The sequence below is a fragment of the Somniosus microcephalus genome, chromosome 1 (genome assembly GCF_052327205.1).
Source record: "Somniosus microcephalus isolate GS21.2 chromosome 1, FLI_Smic_1.0, whole genome shotgun sequence".
In the NCBI taxonomy this organism is placed as follows: Eukaryota; Metazoa; Chordata; class Chondrichthyes; order Squaliformes; family Somniosidae; genus Somniosus; species Somniosus microcephalus.
The window spans coordinates 7,057,628-7,083,086 of record NC_140987.1 but is presented as its reverse complement, the minus strand read 5'-3'; the positions used below and the strand labels follow the sequence as shown (position 1 = coordinate 7,083,086).

The 25,459-nt window shown below is 46.4% G+C and overlaps 1 protein-coding gene across 1 annotated transcript in view; it reads left to right on the top strand.

The window, feature by feature from the left end:
- The window catches only part of LOC147123909 (growth hormone receptor-like), a 558,256-nt gene that overhangs the window by 496,834 nt on the left and 35,963 nt on the right, over nt 1-25,459 (top strand). The window contains exon 12 of the mRNA XM_085964446.1: nt 20,815-20,884. Coding sequence (XP_085820572.1) covers nt 20,815-20,884 — 70 coding nt within the window. The remainder of the gene's footprint in view (nt 1-20,814; nt 20,885-25,459) is intronic.

The window sequence follows — 25,459 nt, the reverse complement described above, 5'->3', positions numbered from 1 at the left end:
GGAAGATTGAGGGAGCAGGGGGTACAGAGAGGAATGGGGCACAGAGAGAGGAATGCAAGAGATACATAGAAACATAGAAGATAGGAGCAGGAGTAGGCCATTCGGCCCCTCGAGCCTGCTCTGTCATTCAATGAGATCATGGCTGATCATCCAAACTCAGTACCCTGTCCCTGCCTTCTCCCCATATCCCTTGATCCCTTTAGCCTTAAGAAATATATCTAACTCCTTCTTGAATATATTTAATGAATTGGCCTCAACTGCCTTCTGTAGTAGAGAATTCCACTGGTTCACCACTCTCTGGGTGAAGAAATTCCTCTTCATCTCTGTCCTAAATGGCTTACCCCTTATCTTTAGACTGTGATCCCTGGTTCTGGACTCCCCTGCCATCGGGAACATCCTTCCTGCATCTAGTCTGTCTAGTCCTGTTAGAATTTTATAAGTTTCAATGAGATCCCCTCTCATTCTTCTAAACACCAGCGAGTATAAGCCCAATCGACCCTATCGCTCCTCATACGTCATTCCTGCCATCCCAGGTATCGGTCTGGTAAATCTTCGCTGCACTCCCTCCATGGCAAGAACATCCTTCCTCAGATAAGGCGACCAAAACTGCACACAATAGTCAAGATGTGGTCTCACCAAGGCCCTGTACAACTGCAGCAAGACATCCTTGTTCCTGTACTCGAATCCTCTCGCTACGAAGGCCAACATACCATTTGTCTTCTTAACCACATGCTGCACCTGCATGCTTACCTTCAGCGACTGGTGCACAAGGACACCCAGGTCTTGTTGCACTTCCCCTTCTCCCAATCTATTGCTGTTCAGATAATAATCTGCCTTCCTGTTTTTGCCACCAAAGTGGATAACCTCGCATTTATCCACATTATATTGCATCTGCCATACATCTGCCCAATAACCCAACCTGTCCAAATCATACTGGAGTTTCTCGGCATCCTCCTCACAGCACACACGCCCAACCAGCTTTGTGTCATCTGCAAACTTGGAGATATTACATCTAGTTCCCTCGTCTAGATCATTTATATATATTGTGAATAGCTGGGGTACTAGCACCAATCCCTGCGGTACCCCACTAGTCACTGCCTGCCGCTCGGAAAAAGACCCGTTTATTCCAACTCTTTGCTTCCTGTCTGCCAGCCAGTTCTCTATCCAAGTCAATACCTTGCCCCCAATCCCATGTGCTTTAACTTTACACGCTAATCTCTTATGCGGAACCTTATCGAAAGCCTTCTGAAAGTCCAAATACACCACATCCACTGGTTCTCCCTTATCTATTCTACCAGTTACATCCTCAAAAAATTCCAGTAGATTAGTCAAGCATGATTTACCTTTCCATGTTGACTTTGTCCGATCCTGTCACTGTTTTCCAAGTGCTCTGCTATTACATCTTTTATAATGGACTCTAGCATTTTCCCCACTACCGATGTCAGGCTTACCGGTCTATAATTCCCCGTTTTCTCTCTACCACCTCTTTTGAATAGTGGGGTAACATTAGCTACCCTCCAATGCATGGGAACTGTTCCAGAATCTATAGAATTTTGGAAGATGACCAGCAATGCATCTACTATTTCTAAGGCCACTTCCTTAAGTACCCTAGGATGTAGATTATCAGGCCCTGGGGATTTATTGGCCTTCAATCCCGTCAATTTCCTTAACACCATTTCCCTACAAATACTGATTTCATTCAGTTCCTCCCTGTCATTAGACTCTATGTTCTCCGACATCTCTGGGAGGTTATTTGTGTTCTCCTTTGTGAAGACAGAACCAAAATAAGTATTTAATTGGTCTTCCATTTCTTTGTTCCCCATTATAAATCCCCCTGATTCTGACTGCAAGGGACCTACGCTTGACTTCACCAATCTTTTTCTCTTCACATATCTATAGAAGCTTTTACAGTCAGTTTTTATGTTCCCTGCAAGCTTACTCTCATACTCTATTTTCCCCCTCTTAATTAATCCCTTTGTCCTCCTTTGCTGAATCCTAAACTGCTCCCAATCCTCAGGTTTGCTGCTTTTTCTGGCCAATTTACATGTCCTCTCCTTGGATCTTATGCTATCCCTAATTTCCCTTGTTAGCCACGGTTGAGTCACCTTTTTGGTTTTATTTTTATGCCAACAGGGATGAACAAATAGTGAGAGATGGGGGTACAGAGGGCGAGAGAGGATGAGACACAGGGGAGAGAGAAAGAGATCAAGACCAGTGGAGGGGGCGGGGGGGAGAGAGAAGGATGGAGACGCAAAAGGAAGAGATTGACACAGCCGGGGGGAGAGGAGTGTGGGAGAGATTGGGGAGGTAGAGGAAGAGACCGGGCAGGTAGAAAAAGGATAGACACTGAGGGCAAAAGATAGTGAGATGCAGGGAAAAGAGGAAGGGAAGATGAGAGAAAGAAACTGAGAGGTAGTGGGAATAAGAGTGAGAAACAGGGGAGGGCAATTGATGGAGAGATGTGAGGGAGAGAATGGAAGGAGGAGCGCAGGAGAGACAAACCAGAGGGGTTGGGAAGCGAGAACAGAGGCAAGGAGGAGAAAGAAAATGGGAGGAAGGGAGAGAAAGAAGACCGATAGAGGCATGGGGGAACAGGAGAGAGGAAGTCGATGAGGAATGGGGGGAGGGAGAGAGGAGATCGATGAGGAATGGGGGGAGGGGAGAGAGGAGGTCGATGAGGAATGGGGGGAGGGGAGAGAGGAGGTCGATGAGGAATGGGGGGAGGGGAGAGAGGAGGTCGATGAGAAATGGGGGGAGGGGAGAGAGGAGGTCGATGAGGAATGGGGGAGGGGAGAGAGGAGATCGATGAGGAATGGTGGGACAGGAGAGAGGAGATCGATGAGGAATGGGGGAGGGGAGAGAGGAGATCGATGAGGAATGGGGGAGGGGAGAGAGGAGGTCGATCAGGAATGGGGGAGGGGAGAGAGATCGATGAGGAATGGGGGAGGGGAGAGAGGAGATCGATGAGGAATGGGGGAGGGGAGAGAGGAGGTCGATGAGGAATGGGGGGAGGGGAGAAAGGAGGTCGATGAGGAATGGGGGAGGGGAGAGAGGAGTTCGATGAGGAATGGGGGAGGGGTGAGAGATCGATGAGGAATGGGGGGAGGGGAGAGAGGAGGTCGATGAGGAATGGGGGAGGGGAGAGAGGAGATCGATGAGGAATGGGGGAGGGGAGAGAGGAGATCGATGAGGAATGGGGGGAGGGGAGAGAGGAGGTCGATGAGGAATGGGGGAGGGGAGAGAGGAGTTCGATGAGGAATGGGGGAGGGGAGAGAGGAGGTCGATGAGGAATGGGGGGAGGGGAGAGAGGAGGTCAATGAGGAATGGGGGGAGGGGAGAGAGGAGATCGATGAGGAATGGGGGAGGGGAGAGAGGAGGTCAATGAGGAATGGGGAGGGGAGAGAGGAGATCGATGAGGAATGGGGGGAGGGGAGAGAGGAGATCGATGAGGAATGGGGGAGGGGAGAGAGGAGATCGATGAGGAATGGGGGGAGGGGAGAGAGGAGGTCGATGAGGAATGGGGGAGGGGTGAGAGGAGATCGATGAGGAAAGGGGGGAGGGGAGAGAGGAGATCGATGAGGAATGGGGGGAGGGGAGAGAGGAGATCGATGAGGAATGGGGGGAGGGGAGAGAGGAGATCGGTGAGGAATGGGGGAGGGGAGAGGAGATCGATGAGGAATGGGGGAGGAAAGAGAGGAGGTCGATGAGGAATGGGGGGAGGGGAGAGTGGAGATCGATGAAGAATGGGGGAGGGGTGAGAGGAGATCGATGAGGAATGGGGGAGGGGTGAGAGGAGATCGATGAGGAATGGGGGGAGGGGAGAGAGGAGATCGATGAGGAATGGGGGAGGGGAGAGAGGAGGTCGATAAGGAATGGGGGGAGGGGAGAGAGGAGGTCGATGAGGAATGGGGGGAGGGGAGAGGAGGTCGATGAGGAATGGGGGGAGGGGAGAGAGGAGATCGATGAGGAATGGGGGGAGGGGAGAGAGGAGATCGATGAGGAATGGGGGTACTGGAGAGTGGAGATCGATGAGGGCGGTCAGGTTTTTAAGCTGCACCAAATATTTTTCTTGTGTCCAGTGACAAGAATCATTCCTGTAGGTAAGCCCACATGCCCAGTTAACTGGAGTGACTTTATATGCCAGTAATGTAGCATTGCCCAGGGTCAATCAGAACTTTCTTGCTGTAATTTGCTAATTGGATATGATACCAGCCCTCCCGGGTATTTGAATAATGGACGAATAATCCAGTAGTTCTCAAACTGGGGTCTGTGTCGACAGGCCCGGAAACAGCAGAGGGGGAGGAACAAACACTGAAACACTCAGGGGCTGTGCGTAGGCGTGCGGTGGAGGGTTACACCTCCTGGCTGGGGAGTCTAGAACCAGGGGCCACAGCCTCAGGATAAAGGGTAGGCCATTCAGGACTGAGATGAGAAGAAATTTCTTCACCCAGAGGGTGGTGAATCTTTGGAATTCTCTACCCCAGAGGGCTGTGGAGGCTCAATCATTGAGTATATTCAAAACAGAAGTCGATAGATTTCTGACTAGTAAGGGCATCAAGGGATATGGCGATAGGGCCGGTGAATGGAGTTGAGGCAGAAGATCAGCCATGATCTCATTGAATGGCGGAGCGGGCTCGAAGGGCCGAATGGCCGACTCCTGCTCCTATTTCTTATGTTCTTACACCAGAAACGGTGCCAGCGTTCCCAACAGGAGCCACTGAGCCTAATCCCACTCCGGGAAGAGCAGGGAGCGATGTTCCCTTTAAGTTGCACAGCCACACAGCGCCCTGGACCTCCAGCGCAGCCGGCTCGCCGGCTTTTCAATAGGAAAAGCCGCGCATGCGCGGTATTCTGAGTGAGCCGCACAGCCCCTTAAAGGGGACGCATTCCCAAAAAAATGAATGGGAACATTAGCAGGGAGGAGTCGTGTGGTGAAGTAGGCAACGGGCATGTTGCTAAAACTGTAGGGTTACCTCTCTGCTGAAGGGAAGGTAAAAGTTTTCCCGTCACCAATCACATCAGTGTTCACTGGGGGTGATCGCCACTCCCGTCTCCATCGGAAGGAGTTTGGTGATCTTTTTTCCCCAAAACTTCCCTTTGGTTGGCAGCTGCAGGGACTCCATTGTGTGGTGGTTGTGTTGGGCACCAGGTGAAGGGTGCTGATAACAGGTAGGATTTTTAGAAAAGTTTTTTGTAAAGCATTTTCAGATGTAGTAATACAGTTTTTGTAAAGAGCTGTGATCTGTTAGGATTAAACAGAGCCACCAATAAGGTTTATAAACTAAAAAATAGCAACTCGTGATTTCTTACCATGATTTTTGAGAGTTTGTCTCATGATTTATGAGACTGTAAGATTTGGATCACAAGTCACACACAGATTACCCAAAGGGTCTTAGGAGTCATAGGTCACTTTATTAAGGAATATTTAGGGAACAGAAATCATAGTACCATAAGGTTTATATTAGCAATGGAAAAGGACAAGGAGCAATCTAGAGTAAAAATGTTTAACTGGGGGGAGGCCAATTTCAGTGGGATGAGAACGGATCTGGCCCGGGTAAACTGGAATCAAAGATTGGCAGGCAAAACTGTAGTGGAACAATGGGCTGCCTTCAAAGAGGAAATAGTTCAGTACAGTTGAGGTACATTCCCACTAGGGGAAAAGGCAGGGCAACTAAAGTCAGGGCTCCCTGGATGATGAAAGAGATAGAGAGTAAGATGAAGCAGAAAAAGAGCTCATATGACAGATGTCAGGTTGCAAATACATGAGAATCAGGCTACATATAGAAAGGTCAGAGGAGAAGTGAAAAAGAAAATAAGAGGGCCAAAGAGAGGGTATAAGAATAGAATGGCAGCCGACATAAAAGTTAATCCAAAAGTCTTCTATAGGCATATGAATAGTAAAAGGATAGTAAGAGGAGGGGTGGGGCCGATTAGGGACCCAAAAGGAGACCTATGGATGGAGGCAGAGAGTATGGCTGAGGTACTAAACGAGTTCTTTGCATCTGTCTTCACCAAGGAAGAAGATGCTGCCATAGACATAGTGAAGGAGGAGGTAGTGGAGATACTTGATTGGATATAAATTGATAAAGAAGAGGTATTAGAAAGGCTGGCTGTACTTAAAGTAAATAAATCACCAGGAGCGGAAGGGATGTATCCTAGGATGCTGAGGGAATTGAGGGAGGAAATTGCGGAGGTACTGGCCATAATATTCCAACCCTCCTTAGGTGGTGCCAGAGGACTGGAGAATTGCAAATGTTACACCATTGTTCAAAAAGGGGTGTAAAAATAAACCCAGCAACTACAGGCCAGTCAGTTTGACCTCGGTGGTGGGGAAGCTTTTAGAAACAGTAATCAGGGACAAAATTAACAGTCAGTCGGACAAGTGTGGATTAATTAAGCAAAGCCAGCACGGATTTGTTAAAGGCAAATCGTGTTTAACTAACTTGAGTTCTTTGATGAGGTAACAGAGAGGGTTGATGAGGGCAATGTGGTTGATGTGGTGTACATGGATTTCCAAAAGGCATTTGACAAAGTGCCACATAATAGACTTGCCAGCAAAGCTGAAGCCAATGGAATAAAAGGGACAGTGGCAGCATGGATACGGAATTGGCTAAGTGACAGGAAACAGAGAGTAGTGGTGAGTGGTTGTTTTTCAGACTGGAAGAAGGTCATAGAGTCATAATGGCACAGAAGGTGGCCATTCGGCCCATCGAGTCCGTGCCGGCTCTCTGTAGGGGCAGTCAGTCCCATTCCCCCGCTCTATCCCCGTAGCCCTGCAAGTTTATTTCCCTCATGTGCCTATCCAGTCTCCCCACGAAAACATTGAGTGTCTCCGCTTCCACCACTTCCGTCGGCAGCGAGTTCCAGGTCATCACCACTCGCTGCGTAAAAAAGTTTTTCCTCACATCCCCCCCTGTATCTCTTGCCCAGAACCTTAAATCTGTGTCCCCTAGTCCTTGTACCATCAACTAGTGGGAACAGCCTTTCCCCATCTAGCCTATCCAAACCCGTCATAATCTTGTACACCTCTATCAAGTCACCCCTCAACCTCCTTTGCTCTAATGAAAACAAATCCAGCTTCTCCAACCAGTCCTTGTAGCTAAGATCCCCCATCCCTGGAACCATTCTGGTAAATCTCCTCTGTACCCTCTCAAGGGTCTTCACATCCTTCCTAAAGTGTGGTGACCAGAACTGGACGCAATACTCCAGTTGTGGCCTAACCAGCGCTTTATAAAGGTTCAGCATAACTTCTCTACTTTTGTACTCAATACCTCTATTTATGAAGCCCAAGATCCCATATGCTTTGTTAACCACTCTCTCAATATGTCCCACCACCTTCAGGGACTTATGCACATTAACTCCAGGTCCCTCTGTCCCTGCACACTCTTTAAAACTGTGCCATTAAGTGTATATTGCCTCTCACTGTTCCTACTGCCAAAATGCATCACCTCACACTTCTCTGTATTAAATTCCATCTGCCACTTGTCTGCCCATTCTGCTAGCCTTTCTATGTCCTGTTGCAGTCGATTAGTGTCATCCTCACTGTTTGCCACACCCCCAAGTTTGGTGTCATTGGCAAATTTAGAAATTCTACTCTGTATTCCAATATCCAGGTCATTTATATATATCAAAAAAAGCAGTGGCCCCAGCACTGACCCTTGGGGAACACCACTGTCTACCATCCTCCAGTCTGAAAAACAGCCATTTACCACAACTCGCTGGTTTCTGTCCTTAAGCCAATTCCTTATCCAAGCTGCCACTGACCCACCTATTCCATGAGCCTCAATTTTGTTAACCAGCCTTCTATGTGTTACTTTGTCAAACGCCTTCCCAAAATCCACGTAGACAACATCCATTGCATTCCCTTCATCAATCCTCTCTGTTCATCAAAAAATTCAATTAGATTAGTCAAACACAATCTTCCTTTTACAAACCCGTGTTGGCTCTCCTTAATTAGCTTAAAACTCTCCAAATGCTCGTTAATTATTTCCTTGATTATTGTCTCTAAAACTTTACCCACTGATGTTAAACTGACCGGCCTGTAGTTACTAGGATTGTCCTTACACACTTTCTTGAACAATGTTGTCACATTTGCCATTTTCCAATCTGCAGGCACCTCCCCTGCAGCTAGGGAAGATTGGAAAATTATGGCAAGTCCTTCCGCTATCTCCTCCCCCAATTCCCTTAACAACCTGGGATGCAAGCCATCTGGACCAGGCGACTTGTCCACTCTAAGGTATACAGTGGTGTTCCCCCGGGGTCGGTTCTAGGACCACTGCTTTTCTTGATATATATTAATGACTTGGACATGGGTGTATAGGGCACAATTTCAAAATTTGCAGCTGACACAAAACTTGGAAGTATAGTGAACAGTGAGGAGGAGAGTGATAGGCCCCGATTTTCGGCTTGTCTGGGAAATGGTCGGGTTTCCCCGAATGTGGGGTTTCTGACACACACAAAAAAGTGTCAGCCAGCTCCACGCAATTTTCCCTCAATTGGCCAATTAAGTCCCAGCATGTGGGAAGCCTTGCTAATTGTCCAGTTCGAGTCAGAAATCCCCACAGTATGATGTCATCATTCGTGGTGCTTTCAAGGTCCATGGCAAGCACTGCATCCTCTGAAGGCTTCCAAATGAACCATACAGGATGGCAGAGGAGCCTGCAGCAGCTGTGGCCAGTGCCAGACCCCGAGCTGCCTTCAAATTCGACGAGGCTTCACTGCAGGCATTATTGGATGGGGTTAGGGCCCACAGGGAGGTCCTCTTCCCTAGGTCAGGGAGGAAGAGGCCTCCCACTGAGACCAATGCTGCATGGATGCAGGTGCCAGCAGATGCCAACTCGCTGGGAGTCACCAGAAGAACCTTGGCATTACATCTCTAACTCCTTCCTTTACTCCCCCACAGTTCCATCCAGAGCCCCCGTCCTCACTGTGGAGGAGGAAGAGGCTGTGCAGCCAGACTCCTCAGAGGAAACTCCAACCTCTGAGGGCGCAGCGTCAGCAGAAGTAAGCGCACCCAGCACCAGCGCAGACACTCACACCTCGGGGGGACCTTCGGGACATAGAGTAGTGTTGTCACCTGGTGTTTCACAGCTCACAAGTGAGCCTCAGCAGATTCTGGAGACAGGGACAGCAGTGGAGAGTCCTCGTCGGAGGGCGCAGGACTCTGCCAGCTCAGCTCAGCTGCGCTGCATGTCGACCCTCTACCTCTGGGTCCATCTGCAAGAGAAGAGGTGATGGATCTCCATGCACAGATGCAGGAGTCTCTGGCAGGTTTTGTCTCCAGGGTCGCTGCAAGTGTGGAGCGAATGGAGGAGTCCATAGCGACCATGAGTAGAGCCTTTGTGGAGTCATTGGCGCATGAACGCATCACCATGGAAAGGTTGGCAACCTCCATGGAGGAGATAACTCGCCAGGGTACGGAAAACATGGTGAGTGCTCATAAGAGAATGACATCTCTTGAGGAGCGTTGGCCATCTGTTGAACAGAGAAACCAGATCTTCATGGAAGTCCTTCTGAGTAGGACTGCCAGTGCAGAAACGGGTCCCCATGGCCCCCTAAAGCGCAGCAAGGTACTCTCAAGCCACTTCCAAGCGCTGGCCCCTTCTGGCTTGTGCAGCTTCAGGTGAGTGAGCAGCAGCCTGGTGCTCCTGGTGCTCATCCTGCTGTTCCTGGTTCTGCTGCTGCCGCCTCTGCTGCTGGAGATCCTGTAATGGCAAGAAGGGAAGGAAAAAAAGGTGTCCCATGCTTCTCGTAGATGCCTCCGCTGAGGAAGCGCTGAGTGAAGGTGACGAGAGGAGCTTCCCAGGAGATCGCATTGGAGAAGTGTGTGAGGCTCCAACCTTCCACAGCTGTGCCTAAGCCTTGAAGAAGTAGCCCCAAACCTGCAACAACAAGGTCCTTCAACATACAAGTGCTGTCCCTTTAAATCGCAGCTTTCCCTGACCAACTGACAGCAAGCAAGCCGGCAAGCTTCACGCCAGGTCTCATCAGCGGGGTTCCCCGCAGGCGTGTTTGATGTGGGGAAAGTCCCAAAGTCGCAACGGCCCTGGAAAATCTTCTTCAACAAGGTAATTATTGGTCATTAGTGTGCCGACGACCAGTCCCGCCAGCGGCGGCCAGGACTGAAGCGGGTCGCGGGGAAGCGGCGGTCCGAAAGTCGGACGGGGCGGGGTGGTCCCGACCCGCATTTTCGGCCCCCGGCCGCCTGAAAAGCCGCCCGATGGCAGCCAGAAAATTGACCCCATAGACTTCAGCAAGACATAGACAGGCTGTTGAAATGGGCGGACATGTGGCAGATGAAATTTAACGCAGAAAAGTGTGAAGTGATGCATTTTGGTAGAAAGAATGAGGAGAGGAAATATAAACTAAAGGGTACAATCCTGAAGGGGGCGCATGAACAGAGTCCTGGGGGGGATGTGTGCACAAATTGTTGAAGGTGGCAGTGCAGGTTGAGAAAGCAGTTAAAAAGGCTTACGGGATCCTGGGCTTCATGAATCGAAGTACAGACAAAAGTGTGGAAATTATGATGAACCTGTATAAAACACTGGTTCGGCCTCAACTGGAGTATTGTGTCCAATTCTGGGCACCGCACTTTAGGAGGGATATGAAGGCCTTAGAGAGGGCGCAGAAAAGATTTACGAGAATGATTCTAGGAATGAGGGACTTCAGGTACGTTGATAGACTGGAGAAGCTGGGGTTGTTCTCCTTGGAGCAGAGAAGATTGAGAGGAGATTTGATAGAGGTGTTCAAAATCATGAGGGGTCGAGACAGAGTAGATAGAGAGAAACTGTTCCCATTGGCGGAAGGGTCGAGAACCAGAGGACACAGATTTAAGGTGATTGGCAAAAGAACCAAAGGCGACGTAAGAAAAAGCTTTTTTACGCAGCGAGTGGTGAGGATCTGGAATGCACTGCCTGAAAGGGTGCTGGAGGCAGATTCAATCGTGGCGTTCAAAAGGGAGTTGGATAAGTACCTGAAGGAAAAAATTTTGCAGGGCTACGGGGAAAGGGCGGGGGAGTGGGACTAGCTGAAGTGCTCTTGCAGAGAGCCGGCACGGGCTCGACGGGCCGAATGGCCTCCTTCTGTGCTGTAACCATTCTATGATTAAGGGGCAGCAGTTTAAGTTAAGTACAACAGACAATCAACACAGACATAGTCGACATACGACTGTGACAAGCAGCTGGTATTGGTCCCGATCAGGCGGCTGGCGTGCGCGAACAGCTCTTCCCTTCCCTCCACCGTCTTGCTAAAAGCTCTTTAGATATCTCTTTTACTCTCTTTTTATGGGTGGGCCGAAGGTAGATTATCAAAGATACAGTCAACAACCTTTCTAGCACACAAACAGCAAGTCTGGAAAAAAGGGGGTCGATTTTCAGTGTGCCGTGAGGCGGGCTTTTCGGTGTGCGGGGGGCAAAAATCCCGAATTCGGGGGTCCTGACACCATCCTGCCCAAAACCCACCTCCATGTAAGTTTCAAAGGAGGCAGGTACCCACCCCGTACTGGGACCCGCCGACCCGAGGCGGGAAGGGATTAGTGCCAATTAACTGCCTGTTAACAGGTAGTTAACAGGCAGTTTTTAGCCTAATCCCTATTTTGAAGGTTGTCGTGTGGGATTCCCGAGGGCTCCAAACCACGCCAGGTTAGAGGAGTCGGGCTGTCGGGTTGAAGGACTTGGAGGGGTCGCGATGTCGGTGTTTCGGTGAGTGATGGGTGCATGAGTGCAAAGGTAAGTGTGTTTGGTGTGTCTAAAGAAGTTTAAATTACCTGTACTTACCGTTACAGCCTTCCTTCCTCTAGGTTTCGGGAGTCCATCATTCAGCCGACACAGAAAGCAGAATGGCTGCGAGCTGTCAAAAGTGACAGCCTTCAGATTTCAGTGCCAGCGAGCTTTCTAACTGAGTCTGCGTAGAAGGACTCAGGTTAGAAGTAAGACTGTCCGTGTTTGACAGCTCCAAACAGCTGTGAAACACTGATATTTCATCTGTCAACACGTCTTGACAGATGAAATTTCAGTCTGTGACGTCACCTGTTGCCGGGTGGCCGTTAATTGGCCTGCTGAGCCTGCTGGGCGGGCTTAACAAGGTCAATCAAGTGAAAATCGCGTGGATTGGCCGCATCTCGATGGAGGCGGGACTAAAGCCGGAAAGTTGTAGTCCCGCATCCTTCCCGACTTCTGAATGAAATTCCAGCCCAAGGTCACCGCCACGGTGCAGAATGTTATCATCGCGGCAGGAGTTCCTCAGGGCAGTGTCCTAGGCCCAACCATCTTCAGCTGCTTCATCAATGACCTTCCCTCCAACATAAGGTCAGAAATGGGGATGTTCGCTGATGACTGCACAGTGTTCAGGGCCATTCACAACTCCTCAGATAATGAAGCAGTCCATGCCCGCATGCAACAAGACCTGGACGACATTCAGGCTTGGGCTGATAAGTGGCAGGTAACATTCTTGCTACACAAGTGCCAGGCAATGACTATTTCCAAGAAGCACAAGTCTAACCACTGCCCCTTGACACTCAACGGCATTACCATCGCAGAATCCCCCACCATCAACATCCTGGGGGTCACCATTGACCAGAAACTTAACTGGACCAGCCACATAAATACTGTGGCAACAAGAGCAGGTCAGAGGCTGGGTATTCTGTGGCGAGTGTCTCACCTCCTGACTCCCCAAAGCCATTCCACCATCTACAAGGCACAAGTAAGGAGTGTGATGGCATACTCTCCACTTGCCTGGATGAGTGCAGCTCCAACAACACTCAAGAAGCTCGACACCATCCAGGACAAAGCAGCCCGCTTGATTGGCACCCCATCCACCACCTTAAACATTCACTCCCTCCACCACCGGCGTACCGTGGCTGCAGTGTGTACCATCTACAAGATGCACTGCAGCAACTCACCAAGGCTTCTTCGGCAGCACCTCCCAAACCCGCGACCTCTTCCACCTTGAAGGACAAGGGCAGCAGGCGCATGGGAACACCACCACCTCCAAGTTCCCCTCGAAGTTACACACCATCCTGACTTGGAAGTATATCGCCGATCCTTCATCGTTGCTGGGTCAAAATCCTGGAGCTCTTTCCCTAACAGCACTGTGGGAGCACCTTCACCACACGGACTGCAGCGGTTTAAGAAGGCAGCTCACCACCACCTTCTCAAGGGCAACTAGGGATGGGCAATAAATGCCGGCCTTGCCAGTGACGCCCACATCCCAGGAACGAATAAAAAAAAAATTATAACATCTGCAGGGAAGCAAATTTTAAGCGTTTATCCAGTTATTCTAACTTTTTGTCTCAAGTTATTTCTTCCAATTCACGATTTCTTACAACGGTGAGGTTGGCATTACTGCAAATTCAGCTAGTAGCGGCCCGATCTTGAATTACTCTGCACTAGCTGTCTATTCCTGCCACACCAGCTTCATTGAAATGAGGCCTGAGACCCAATATCGGAGGCACTTTGGGCCTTGCAATGTACCAGGCGCTTCTACCCACCCCAAGTGTGCCCAAGAATAGGCATGCCCAAATATTAACCCACCATATACTAACAATTGCCTGTGTCTTTTAAAAAAATCACCTAACCTGGCCCTTTGTTCTTTGACGATGATACTAAATGTATTCACTGTAGTTACTGATTCATTGGTCAGTGGAAATAAATTTATCCCTATTTACTTTATCAAAACCTCTCATCATTTTGAACACCTCAATGAGATTTCCTCTTAACCTTGTGTGCACTAATGCAAAGAGCCCCAGTTTCTCCTGCCTTTCATGTGCACAAATCATTGAAGGTGGCAGGGCAGGTTGAGAAAGCGGGTAAATAAAGCTTACGGGATCCTGGGCTTCATAAATGGAGGCATAGAGTACAAAAGCAAGGAAGTTATGATGAATCTTTATAAAACACTGGTTCGGCCTTGAAATAAAGAATAGATTTGCCTTTCTAATCTAGGCTTTATTAACTTTAAAAACCCAGTAGCACATCTTTCAACACCAGTCTCCAACAATGACTAGAGAGAACTGAATTTAAGATGGCCACCACAAATCACATGACATCAACTACCAATGAGATTACAGCATATATCCCAAGGCAGGAAACAAACAACCAATCACAATACTTCTTACTAACATAAAGAATAATCACCACATTCACCCCTCCTTTTAAAATATACTCCAACCTAATAACCTTTACAATTTATAATTAATTATTTACAACTAAAACTATGCACAGACAAGAATAAAACTATTCAACATGACACAATACTAAGTGACAACAACAAATAGTAACATTGCACATAAGTATTAAGTATCTCTCAACTAAAACAATATAATATAATATTTCAACAATTTTAAAACACCAGTATCAATTTAAAAGTCCATTTTCAATCGGTCGACCGGATATCTTGTTCGTGTCGACCTTCTTAACCTTGGTGAAATTCCTTGCCCTCCCACACCAGGAGACACAGAAGTATCTTCTGCAGGAAGGCTATCCATATCCCGATTCTCAACGGTTTCCGGATTAGAAATCCCATCAGGAGGTAAACTGGGACGGTCATAAACATCCATCGAGGGCTGACTAATAGAAGTATAATTATCTGCAATCGGATTGGAAATATTCGTAGTATCTGTAACAGCATCCACATTATCTGAATCATGACTATTGTTAATATCCTCAGAAGAGGGCTGGCCACCACAAGGAGCCAAGTCTTTAATTGAAACGGTACTTTCTTTCCCATCTTGGAATCGAATATGAGCATATTGGGAATTTGCCTCCAACAGCTCCACCTCCTCCACTAAAGGATCATATTTTGACAATCTAACACAGCGTCGAAGCAGCACAGGTCCCTGCATAGTAAGCCATGAAGGTACCGAATATCCCGTAGTAGATCTCCGCGGATAGTTAAAGAGCCTTTCATGGGGGGTCACATTAGTAGCCATTGAAAGCAATGATCTAATGGAATGCAGGGCATCAGGCAGTACCATTTCCCACTGTGTATTCTTAAGGTTCCGGGATGTCAAAGCCAACATAACTGCCTTCCAGATCACCCCATTGTATCGTTCGCACTGTCCATTACCCTGGGGATTATACGGGGTAGTTCTAGTAGTAGAAATTCCCCGACTCTGAAGGTATTCCTTCAACTGGGAAGACATAAAAGAACTTCCCTGATCCGAATGGATATACGCAGGCATCCCAAAGATAACAAAAAGTTGAGTCAGACATTTGATAACTGTAGCAGCTGATACATCTGCGCAAGGAAAAGCAAAAGGGAACCTTGAAAACTCATCCACAACAGTAAATATATATCGGTTTTGAGTAGTTGAAGGAAGAGGCCCCTTAAAATCGACGCTCAAACGTTCAAAAGGAGAAGTAGCCTTTATAAGATGAGCTCGTTGAGGCTTAAAGAAATTCGGTTTACACTGAGCACAGATAGAACATGATGAAGTCATCCGCTTGACGTCTTCAACTGAAAAGGGCAAATTCTTACTGCGTACGAAGTGTATCATCCTCGTAACCCCAGGATGGCATGAGGCATTGTGAAGATTAATAAGCGTATCTCCGTGAATCACAGAACAATAAGCCCTCGACAGTGCATCAGCAGCAACATTATCCTTCCCCGGACGATAAACTATATCAAAATGGTAACATGCCAACTCAATCCTCCACCTCATTATTTTATCATTTTTAATCTTTCCAAAATGTTTAACTTCAAACATAAAGGACACAGATTTTTGATCGGTTACCAACGTGAAATGTCACCCCGATAAATAATGTCTCCATTTACGCAGTGCTTCTACTATTGCATATGCCTCTTTCTCTATTGAAGAATGCCTTTTTTCACTATTGTTCAAAGTACGTGAGAAAAAGGCCACAGGTCTTCCATTTTGGTTCAGAGTAGCCCCAATTGCAAAATCAGAAGTGTCCGTCTCAATCACAAAGGGAACCTGCTCATCAATAGAATGCACAACTGCTCCTAGGATATCCTTTTTAAATTTATCAAAACATGTCCTGGCCTCCCATGATAGAGGATATGTCGTAACCCGTATAAGGGGCCGGATCTTCTGCGAAAAGTTTGCAATCCAATTAGAATAGTAAGAAAACAGTCCAACAACTCGTTGCAAAGCCTTAGAATTAGTAGGATAAGGTAAATCGATCAATGGTCGCAGACGTTCTGGATCTGGTTTAATCTTATTTCCCGAGATAATATACCCCAGTAGATTTACCTCAGTAGTCGAAAAGATACACTTCTCTTTATTAAAAGTTAAACCAACTTTTTCCGCAGCTTGAAGGAATCTTTCTAAATTAGAATCATGCTCCACCCTTGATTTACCACACACCGTGATATCATCTAAATATGAAAAGGTGTCAGAGAGAGAGTTATCACTTATAAAAGCATCCATTGCCCGTTGAAAACAAGCAACACCATTAGTAACACCAAATGGTATTCGGCAAAACTGATACAGCTTTCCACCAGCCTCAAAGGCTGTATATGGTTGATCCCTCTTAACAATAGGAATCTGATGATAAGCACTCTTTAAATCAATAGTGCTAAAAAACTTATACTGAGATACTTTGTTGATAAGCTCATCAATCTTAGGCAAAGGGTACGCATCTAATTGAGTATACCTATTAATAGTTTGAGAGTAGTCTATCACCATTCGTTTCTTATGCCTCTCGTTAGTGGTGACAACTACCTGAGCCCGCCAAGGCAAACAACTAGGTTCAATGATTCCTTCCAATAAAAGACGTTGGACTTCAGAATTAATAAATTCTCTATCCTGACTGCTATACCTTCTTGACTTGGTAGCAATTGGCTTACATTCCGGCATCAAATTGGATAAAAGTGATAATGGAGAAATGGATAAAGAAGTTAATCCACAAATAGATAAGGGTGGCTTAGTCCCTCCAAACGAAAGACTAAGACTCTCGTGTAATTTAAGCACATCATGACCAATCAAAATATCCGCACAAAGATTAGGCAAAACAGATAGGCGTATATCAGTATACGTATTACCTAGAAGAATCAATTTCACAAGGCAACAACCAGCTACTTGTGAAGTAAGGGTCGTCTGAGCCATACACACCTGATAAGTAACAGGCAAGATTTTCAAACACTTTTCCTTCACAAACTGAAGACTTATAAAACTCTCGGTACTGCCCGTATCTATGAGAGCCTTCACTTCTAACCCATTAACTTGGGCCTTAACTATAGCTTTGTTTAGGCCATGAGCAAATGCAGCAGAAATTGATGCAATAAACACCCTCTCTACAGGTTGAATAGTCGCAGAAGAGGAGGTAATTGAACCTAATGATTTACAAACACGTGCATAATGACCTCTCTTGCCGCATTTACTACATACAGCCTCCCGGGCAGGACACTTCAAACGAGGATGCCGGACGTTCCCACAAAAATAACACTTCTGAATCCTGGAGGCAACAGCCGCCAAAGTAAAAGGTGGAGCTGTTGGAGTAGAAACTATTTCAGAATCTAGTAAACCACTCCCATTAAGTCCACCTAATTCCTTTTCGTCCGGAACTGCCGAAACCACAGTCACAGGCCGATTAGAAAGAGCATAAGAATCCGAACTTCTCTGAGCCATATCCAATGTAGAAGCTTGCTCAAAAGCACTCTTGAGATCCAAAGTCTTATTTTCTAACAACTGCTGACGAATTGATCTAGACAGTAGTCCATTAATAAAAGCATCCCGTACCGATTCTTCCTTATATTCTTCGGCCGTCACGGCTTTATAATTACAGTTAGCACCAAGGTGCCGAAGTGCTTGTAAATAAGTATCCAAAGATTCTCCCACCTGCTGCCTATGGGCAGATAGAAGGTAACATGCAAATACCTCATTCTTTGGTTTAACAAAAATCTTCTCCAATGTAGAAATAGCCAATTCGTAAGTTTTACAGTCCAAAATATACTTATACACATCCGGAGCAATGTAGTTGATCAGCATATTCAGTTTATTCAGAGACTCTTGTTCCAACACACCCAAAAAGTTTGTAAATGTACAATACCAATGCTTCCATTTATCATCCACTCCTGCAGAATTAGGGTCAGCATTGAATCGTTCCGGTTGAAGATATCGCTCCATTCTGATAAAAAGTTAATAAATTGAAATAAAGAATAGATTTGCCTTTCTAATCTAGGCTTTATTAACTTTAAAAACCCAGTAGCACATCTTTCAACACCAGTCTCCAACAATGACTAGAGAGAACTGAATTTAAGATGGCCACCACAAATCACATGCCATCAACTACCAATGAGATTACAGCATATATCCCAAGGCAGGAAACAAACAACCAATCACAATACTTCTTACTAACATAAAGAATAATCACCACAGGCCTCAACTGGAGTACTGTGTCCAATTCTGGGCACTGCACTTTAGGAAGGATGTGAAGGCCTTAGAGAGGGTGCAGAAAAGATTTACAAGAATGGTTCCAGGGATGAGGGTCTTCAGTTACGTGGATAGACTGGAGAAGCTGGGATTGTTCTCCTTAGAGCAGAGAAGATTGAGAGGAGATTTGATAGAGGTGTTCAAAATCATGAGGGGTCAGGACAGAGTAGAGAGAAACTGTTCCCATTGGCGGAAGGGTCGAGAACCAGAGCACACAGATTTAAGGTGATTGGCAGAAGAACCAAAGGCGACATGAGGAAAAACTTTTTTACGCAGCGAGTGGTTATGATCTGGAATGCACTGCCTGAAAGGACGGTGGAGGCAGATTCAATCACGGCTTTCAAAGGGGAATTGGATAAGTACCGGAAGGAAAAACATTTGCAGGGCTACGGGGGAAGGGCGGGGGAGTGGGACTAGCTGAAGTGTTCTTGCAGAGAGCCGGCACGGGCCGAATGGCCTCCTTCTGTGCTGTAACCATTCTATGATTCTTTCCCTGGGATTGTTGTAGTAAATCTCTTCTGCATCCTCTCCAGGGTCTTGACATCTTTCCTAAAGTAGACCACTCAAAACTGGACATAATAGTCCAACTGCAGCCTAACCAATAATTTGTATAGATTTACATTACCTCTTTGTGCCTTATTCCCGTATTTCAAAAACCTAGGACCCCATCTTCAGTATTGTGTTCAGTTCTGCCTCTGCCTCTGCCAGAATCAGCTGCCTAGGCACCAGTCTGGAATTATTTCCCTACATCCCTCTCCGCATCCACCTCCTCTACTCCTTTAAGATCCTCCTTAAAACCCACTGCTTTGACCACTCTTTTGGTCACCCCCTCCTAATACCTCCTTCTTTGATTTGGTTGTCATTTTTTGAATACACCTCTGAATTGCTTTGGGATGTTTATGCTAAACGCACTATGCACGAGCAAGTTGTTGTGAGTAATAATGTAATTATTAGCAGCAGCTGAACCTGCCCTCACCTAATATCCATAAATGATCGGGAATGGGAACCCTGTCTGATTTTACCCTCCCTGGCCTCAACTACTGCCCTGCCTCACATCAGCTAACTGCACCGACTGGAGAACGAACGGCAGGGTTCCTCGCTTTCTTGCCTTGATGCTGACACATTACCTTTATCCACTAGTAGTTGGGGGAGCTCCATTTTAGTATTTAAAACAAATAATGGCCCAGAAATTCGGGTCGGGGGCTTCCCGCGGGTGCAAGCCCCCGACCTGCACTTACCTAGCGCGCCGGCCGTTGAGCTGTGGGCCCGCGCGGGATTCCGATCCTGGGCCTCCTCCAACTGCCGGCGCGCAGTGCTTGCGTATCCCAGGGGCGCAGTTAGTTCGAAGCATCCCCTGGGATCACGTGGGCCATGGAGAGCCAATTGGAGCAGGGAATGTCCATTCATAAGTTTGACAGGAAGAGCTGTCAAAACTGAGAACTACTACGTGCCCCAAAACATCACTAAATCTTCAAATAAATTTTTTAAAAACATCACATTTTTTAAATAAACTATAAATTACATGAAATAACTATTTTAAACAATAATTTGAATTTTTGAAAAAAATAATTTTATTTTCTAACGGGGCTAAAAACAAACTTACCTTTCTTTAAAGCATTTAAAAATAATAAACCTGTGGAAAAAATGTTTTAATTTTAATTAATTCACCACTTACCTTGTAAAAAGCAGGCCTTATGCCTGCTTTTTAAATGTGTAAATTCTGGAGACTTACCCTCCCGGGAAAACCTGCAAAAGAAACCTAAGTTTGATGCGCACGCGCTGCCTCTCCCACGCACGCATTCGAACTCTGAACCCCTTCTTTCAGGGGAACGGAAGTTCCGGTTTCCCACGCATGCGCAGTGCATGCAGGAAACCGGCACTTCCATTGGGCCTACGGGTGAGTACCCCGTGCGTACTCACCCGTGGAGACCCGAATTTCTGGGCCATTAATAATTCAGTCATATGAAGAATGCTGCATATCACTCCATGATAATCACTCTTCCACTCCTTCTCCTATCTCCCTGACACTCGTTCCTCAGCTCAGTGTTGGGACACACACTTGTCTCTCTCTGTTACACTTTGCTTCTGCTTGAACAGTGAGTTCCCTATTCTGGTGTAGCATGCTGACGTTCCACTGGTCGGTTTGACACGTGTTGGCACCATGAATTGCCACACAGTGAGTTCTCAATTTCAACCACGATATGGAGACATCAGGCGGCAGCCAGGTGCCTCCCTACTGGCAGAGGTCATGTGTACCTCATAGTGGCCAAACACAGGCATGGGTAAAATGCAGAGTGAAGGATTCCCATTCATCCTTTCCTGCGCATGCTATGTACTGCAAGAGACTAAAAAGAGATAGCGGAGAAATTAAACCAAAAATGTATTTTAAATGGGGAATTGACATCCTAAAATACGTTTCTTTTCAGACTGAAGCTATTCTTTCTGCCTCCTGTTCCTGTGCCCAAAATCAAAGGAATTGATCCAGATCTTCTTAAGGTAATCTGAGTTCTTTGAGAACTACATAATTTCTTAGTTAAAGCAGAAAGAATAACTACTTAGGACCACGGTCCACTGACAAAACAGAAACCGTCCATAACAATTACATCAAGAACAAGGGATGATTGAAGATGACACAAGATAATAGCCAGGCTAGAGTGTGTGAACACAGGATATCACACGGCTAGAGTGTGTTACACAGGATATCACACGGCTAGAGTGTGTAAACACAGGATATCACACAGCTAGACACAGGATATCACACGGCTAGGGGTGTGTAAACACAGGATATCACACAGCTAGAGTGTGTAAACACAGGATATCACACGGCTAGAGTGTGTTACACAGGATATCACATGGCTAGAGTGTGTAAACACAAGATATCACACGGCTAGAGTGTGTTACACAGGATATCACACGGCTAGAGTGTGTAAGCACAGGATATCACACAGCTAGAGTGTGTAAACACAGGATATCACACAGCTAGAAACAGGATATCACACAGCTAGGAGTGTGTAAACACAGGTTATCACACAGCTAGAGTGTGTAAACACAGGATATCACACGGCTAGAGTGTGTTACACAGGATATCACATGGCTAGAGTGTGTAAACACAAGATATCACACGGCTAGAGTGTGTTACACAGGATATCACACGACTAGAGTGTGTAAGCACAGGATATCACACAGCTAGAGTGTGTAAACACAGGATATCACATGGCTAGAGTGTGTAAACACAGGATATCACACGGCTAGAGTGTGTATACACAGGGTATCACACGGCTAGACACAGGATATCACATGGCTAGGAGTGTGTAAACACAGGATATCACATGGCTAGAGTGTGTTACACAGGATATCACACAGCTAGAGAACACAGGATATCACACGGCTAGGAGTGTAAACACAGGAAATCACACGGCTAGAGTGTGTAAACACAGGATATCACACGGCTAGAGTGTGTAAACACAGGATATCACACAGCTAGGAGTGTGTTACACACAATATCACACAGCTAGGGGTGTGTTACACAGGATAACACATGGCTAGAGTGTAAACACAGGATATCACACGGCTAGAGTGTGTAAACACAGGATATCACACGGCTAGGAGTGTGTTACACACAATATCACACAGCTAGGAGTGTGTTACACAGGATAACACATGGCTAGAGTGTGTAAACACAGGATATCACACAGCTAGTACACAGGATATCACACGGCTAGAGTGTGTAAACACAGGATATCACACGGCTAGAGTGTGTTACACACAATATCACATGGCTAGAGTGTAAACGCAGGGTATCACACGGCTAGAGTGTGTAAACACAGGCTATCACACGGATAGAGCGTAAACACAGGATATCACATGGCTAGAGTGTGTTACACAGGATATCACACGGCTAGGAGTGTGTAAACACAGGATATCACACAGCTAGGGTGTGTAAACACAGGCTATCACACGGCTAGAGTGTAAACACAGGATATCACATGGCTAGAGTGTGTTACACAGGATATCACACGGCTAGGAGTGTGTTACACAGGATATCACACGGCTAGAGTGTATAAACACAGGATATCACACAGCTAGACACAGGATATCAGACGGCTAGAGTGTGTAAACACCAGATATCAAACGGCTAGAGTGTGTTACACAGAATATCACACAGCTAGAGTGTGTAAACACAGGATATCACACAGCTAGAGTGTGTAAACACAGGATATCCCACGGCTAGAGTGTGTTACACATCATATCACACGGCTAGAGTGCGTAAACACAGGATATCACATGGCTAGAGTGTGTTACACAGGATATCACACGGCTAGGAGTGTGTTACACAGGATATCACACAGCTAGAGTGTGTAAACACAGGATATCACACAGCTAGAAACACAGGATATCACACAGCTAGAGTGTTACACAGGATATCACATGGCTAGGAGTGTGTTACACAGGATATCACACAGCTAGAGTGTGTTACACAGGATATCACACGGCTAGAGTGTGTAAACACAGGATCTCACACAGCTAGATTGTGTAAACATAGGATATCACACGGCTCGAGTGTGTAAACACAGGATATCACACAGCTAGACACAGGATATCACACGGCTAGGAGTGTGCAAACACAGGATATCACACGGCTAGAGTGTGTAAACACAGCCTATCACACGGCTAGCGTGTGTAAACACAGGATATCACATGGCTAGAGTGTGTTACACACAATATCACACGGCTAGAGTGTGTAAACACAGGATATCACATGGCTGGAGTGTGTAAACACAGGATATCACACGGCTAGAGTGTGTAAACACAGGATATCACACAGCTAGAGTCTGTAAACACAGGATATCACACGGCTAGATTGTGTTACACACAATATCACACGGCTAGAGTGTGTAAACACAGGATATCACATGGCTAGAGTGTGTAAACACAGGATATCACATGGCTAGAGTGTGTAAACACAGGATATCACACAGCTAGAGTGTGTAAACACAGGATATCACACAGCTAGAGTGTGTAAACACAGGATATCACACGGCTAGAGTGTGTTACACAGGATATCACACGGCTAGAGTGTGTAAACACAGGATATCACACAGCTAGACACAGGATATCACATGGCTAGGAGTGTGTAAACACAGGATATCACACAGCTAGAGTGTGTAAACACAGGATATCACACGGCTAGAGTGTGTTACACAGGATATCACATGGCTAGAGTGTGTAAACACAAGATATCACACGGCTAGAGGGTGTTACACAGGATATCACGCGACTAGAGTGTGTAAGCACAGGATATCACACAGCTAGAGTGTGTAAACACAGGATATCACACGGCTAGACACAGGATATCACATGGCTAGGAGTGTGTAAACACAGGATATCACATGGCTAGAGTGTGTTACACAGGATATCACACAGCTAGAGAACACAGGATATCACACGGCTAGGAGTGTAAACACAGGAAATCACACGGCTAGAGTGTGTAAACACAGGATATCACACGGCTAGAGTGTGTAAACACAGGATATCACACAGCTAGGAGTGTGTTACAATATCACACAGCTAGGGGTGTGTTACACAGGATAACACACGGCTAGAGTGTAAACACAGGATATCACACGGCTAGAGTGTGTAAACACAGGATATCACACGGCTAGGAGTGTGTTACACACAATATCACACAGCTAGGAGTGTGTTACACAGGATAACACATGGCTAGAGTGTGTAAACACAGGATATCACACAGCTAGTACACAGGATATCACACGGCTAGAGTGTGTAAACACAGGATATCACACGGCTAGAGTGTGTTACACACAATATCACATGGCTAGAGTGTGTAAACGCAGGGTATCACACGGCTAGAGTGTGTAAACACAGGCTATCACACGGATAGAGCGTAAACACAGGATATCACATGGCTAGAGTGTGTTACACAGGATATCACACGGCTAGGAGTGTGTAAACACAGGATATCACACAGCTAGAGTGTGTAAACACAGGCTATCACACGGCTAGAGTGTAAACACAGGATATCACATGGCTAGAGTGTGTTACACAGGATATCACACGGCTAGGAGTGTGTTACACAGGATATCACACGGCTAGAGTGTATAAACACAGGATATCACACAGCTAGACACAGGATATCAGACGGCTAGAGTGTGTAAACACCAGATATCAAACGGCTAGAGTGTGTTACACAGAATATCACACAGCTAGAGTGTGTAAACACAGGATATCACACAGCTAGAGTGTGTAAACACAGGATATCCCACGGCTAGAGTGTGTTACACATCATATCACACGGCTAGAGTGCGTAAACACAGGATATCACATGGCTAGAGTGTGTTACACAGGATATCACACGGCTAGGAGTGTGTTACACAGGATATCACACAGCTAGAGTGTGTAAACACAGGATATCACACAGCTAGAAACACAGGATATCACACAGCTAGAGTGTTACACAGGATATCACATGGCTAGAGTGTGTTACACAGGATATCACAAGGCTAGGAGTGTGTTACACAGGATATCACACAGCTAGAGTGTGTAAACACAGGATATCACATGGCTAGGAGTGTGTTACACAGGATATCACACAGCTAGAGTGTGTTACACAGGATATCACACGGCTAGAGTGTGTAAACACAGGATATCACACAGCTAGACACAGGATATCACACGGCTAGGAGTGTGCAAACACAGAATATCACACGGCTAGAGTGTGTAAACACAGCCTATCACACGGCTAGCACGTGTAAACACAGGATATCACATGGCTAGAGTGTGTTACACACAATATCACACGGCTAGAGTGTGTAAACACAGGATATCACATGGCTGGAGTGTGTAAACACAGGATATCACATGGCTGGAGTGTGTAAACACAGGATATCACACGGCTAGAGTGTGTAAACACAGGATATCACACAGCTAGAGTCTGTAAACACAGGATATCACACGGCTAGATTGTGTTACACACAATATCACACGGCTAGAGTGTGTAAACACAGGATATCACATGGCTAGAGTGTGTAAACACAGGATATCACATGGCTA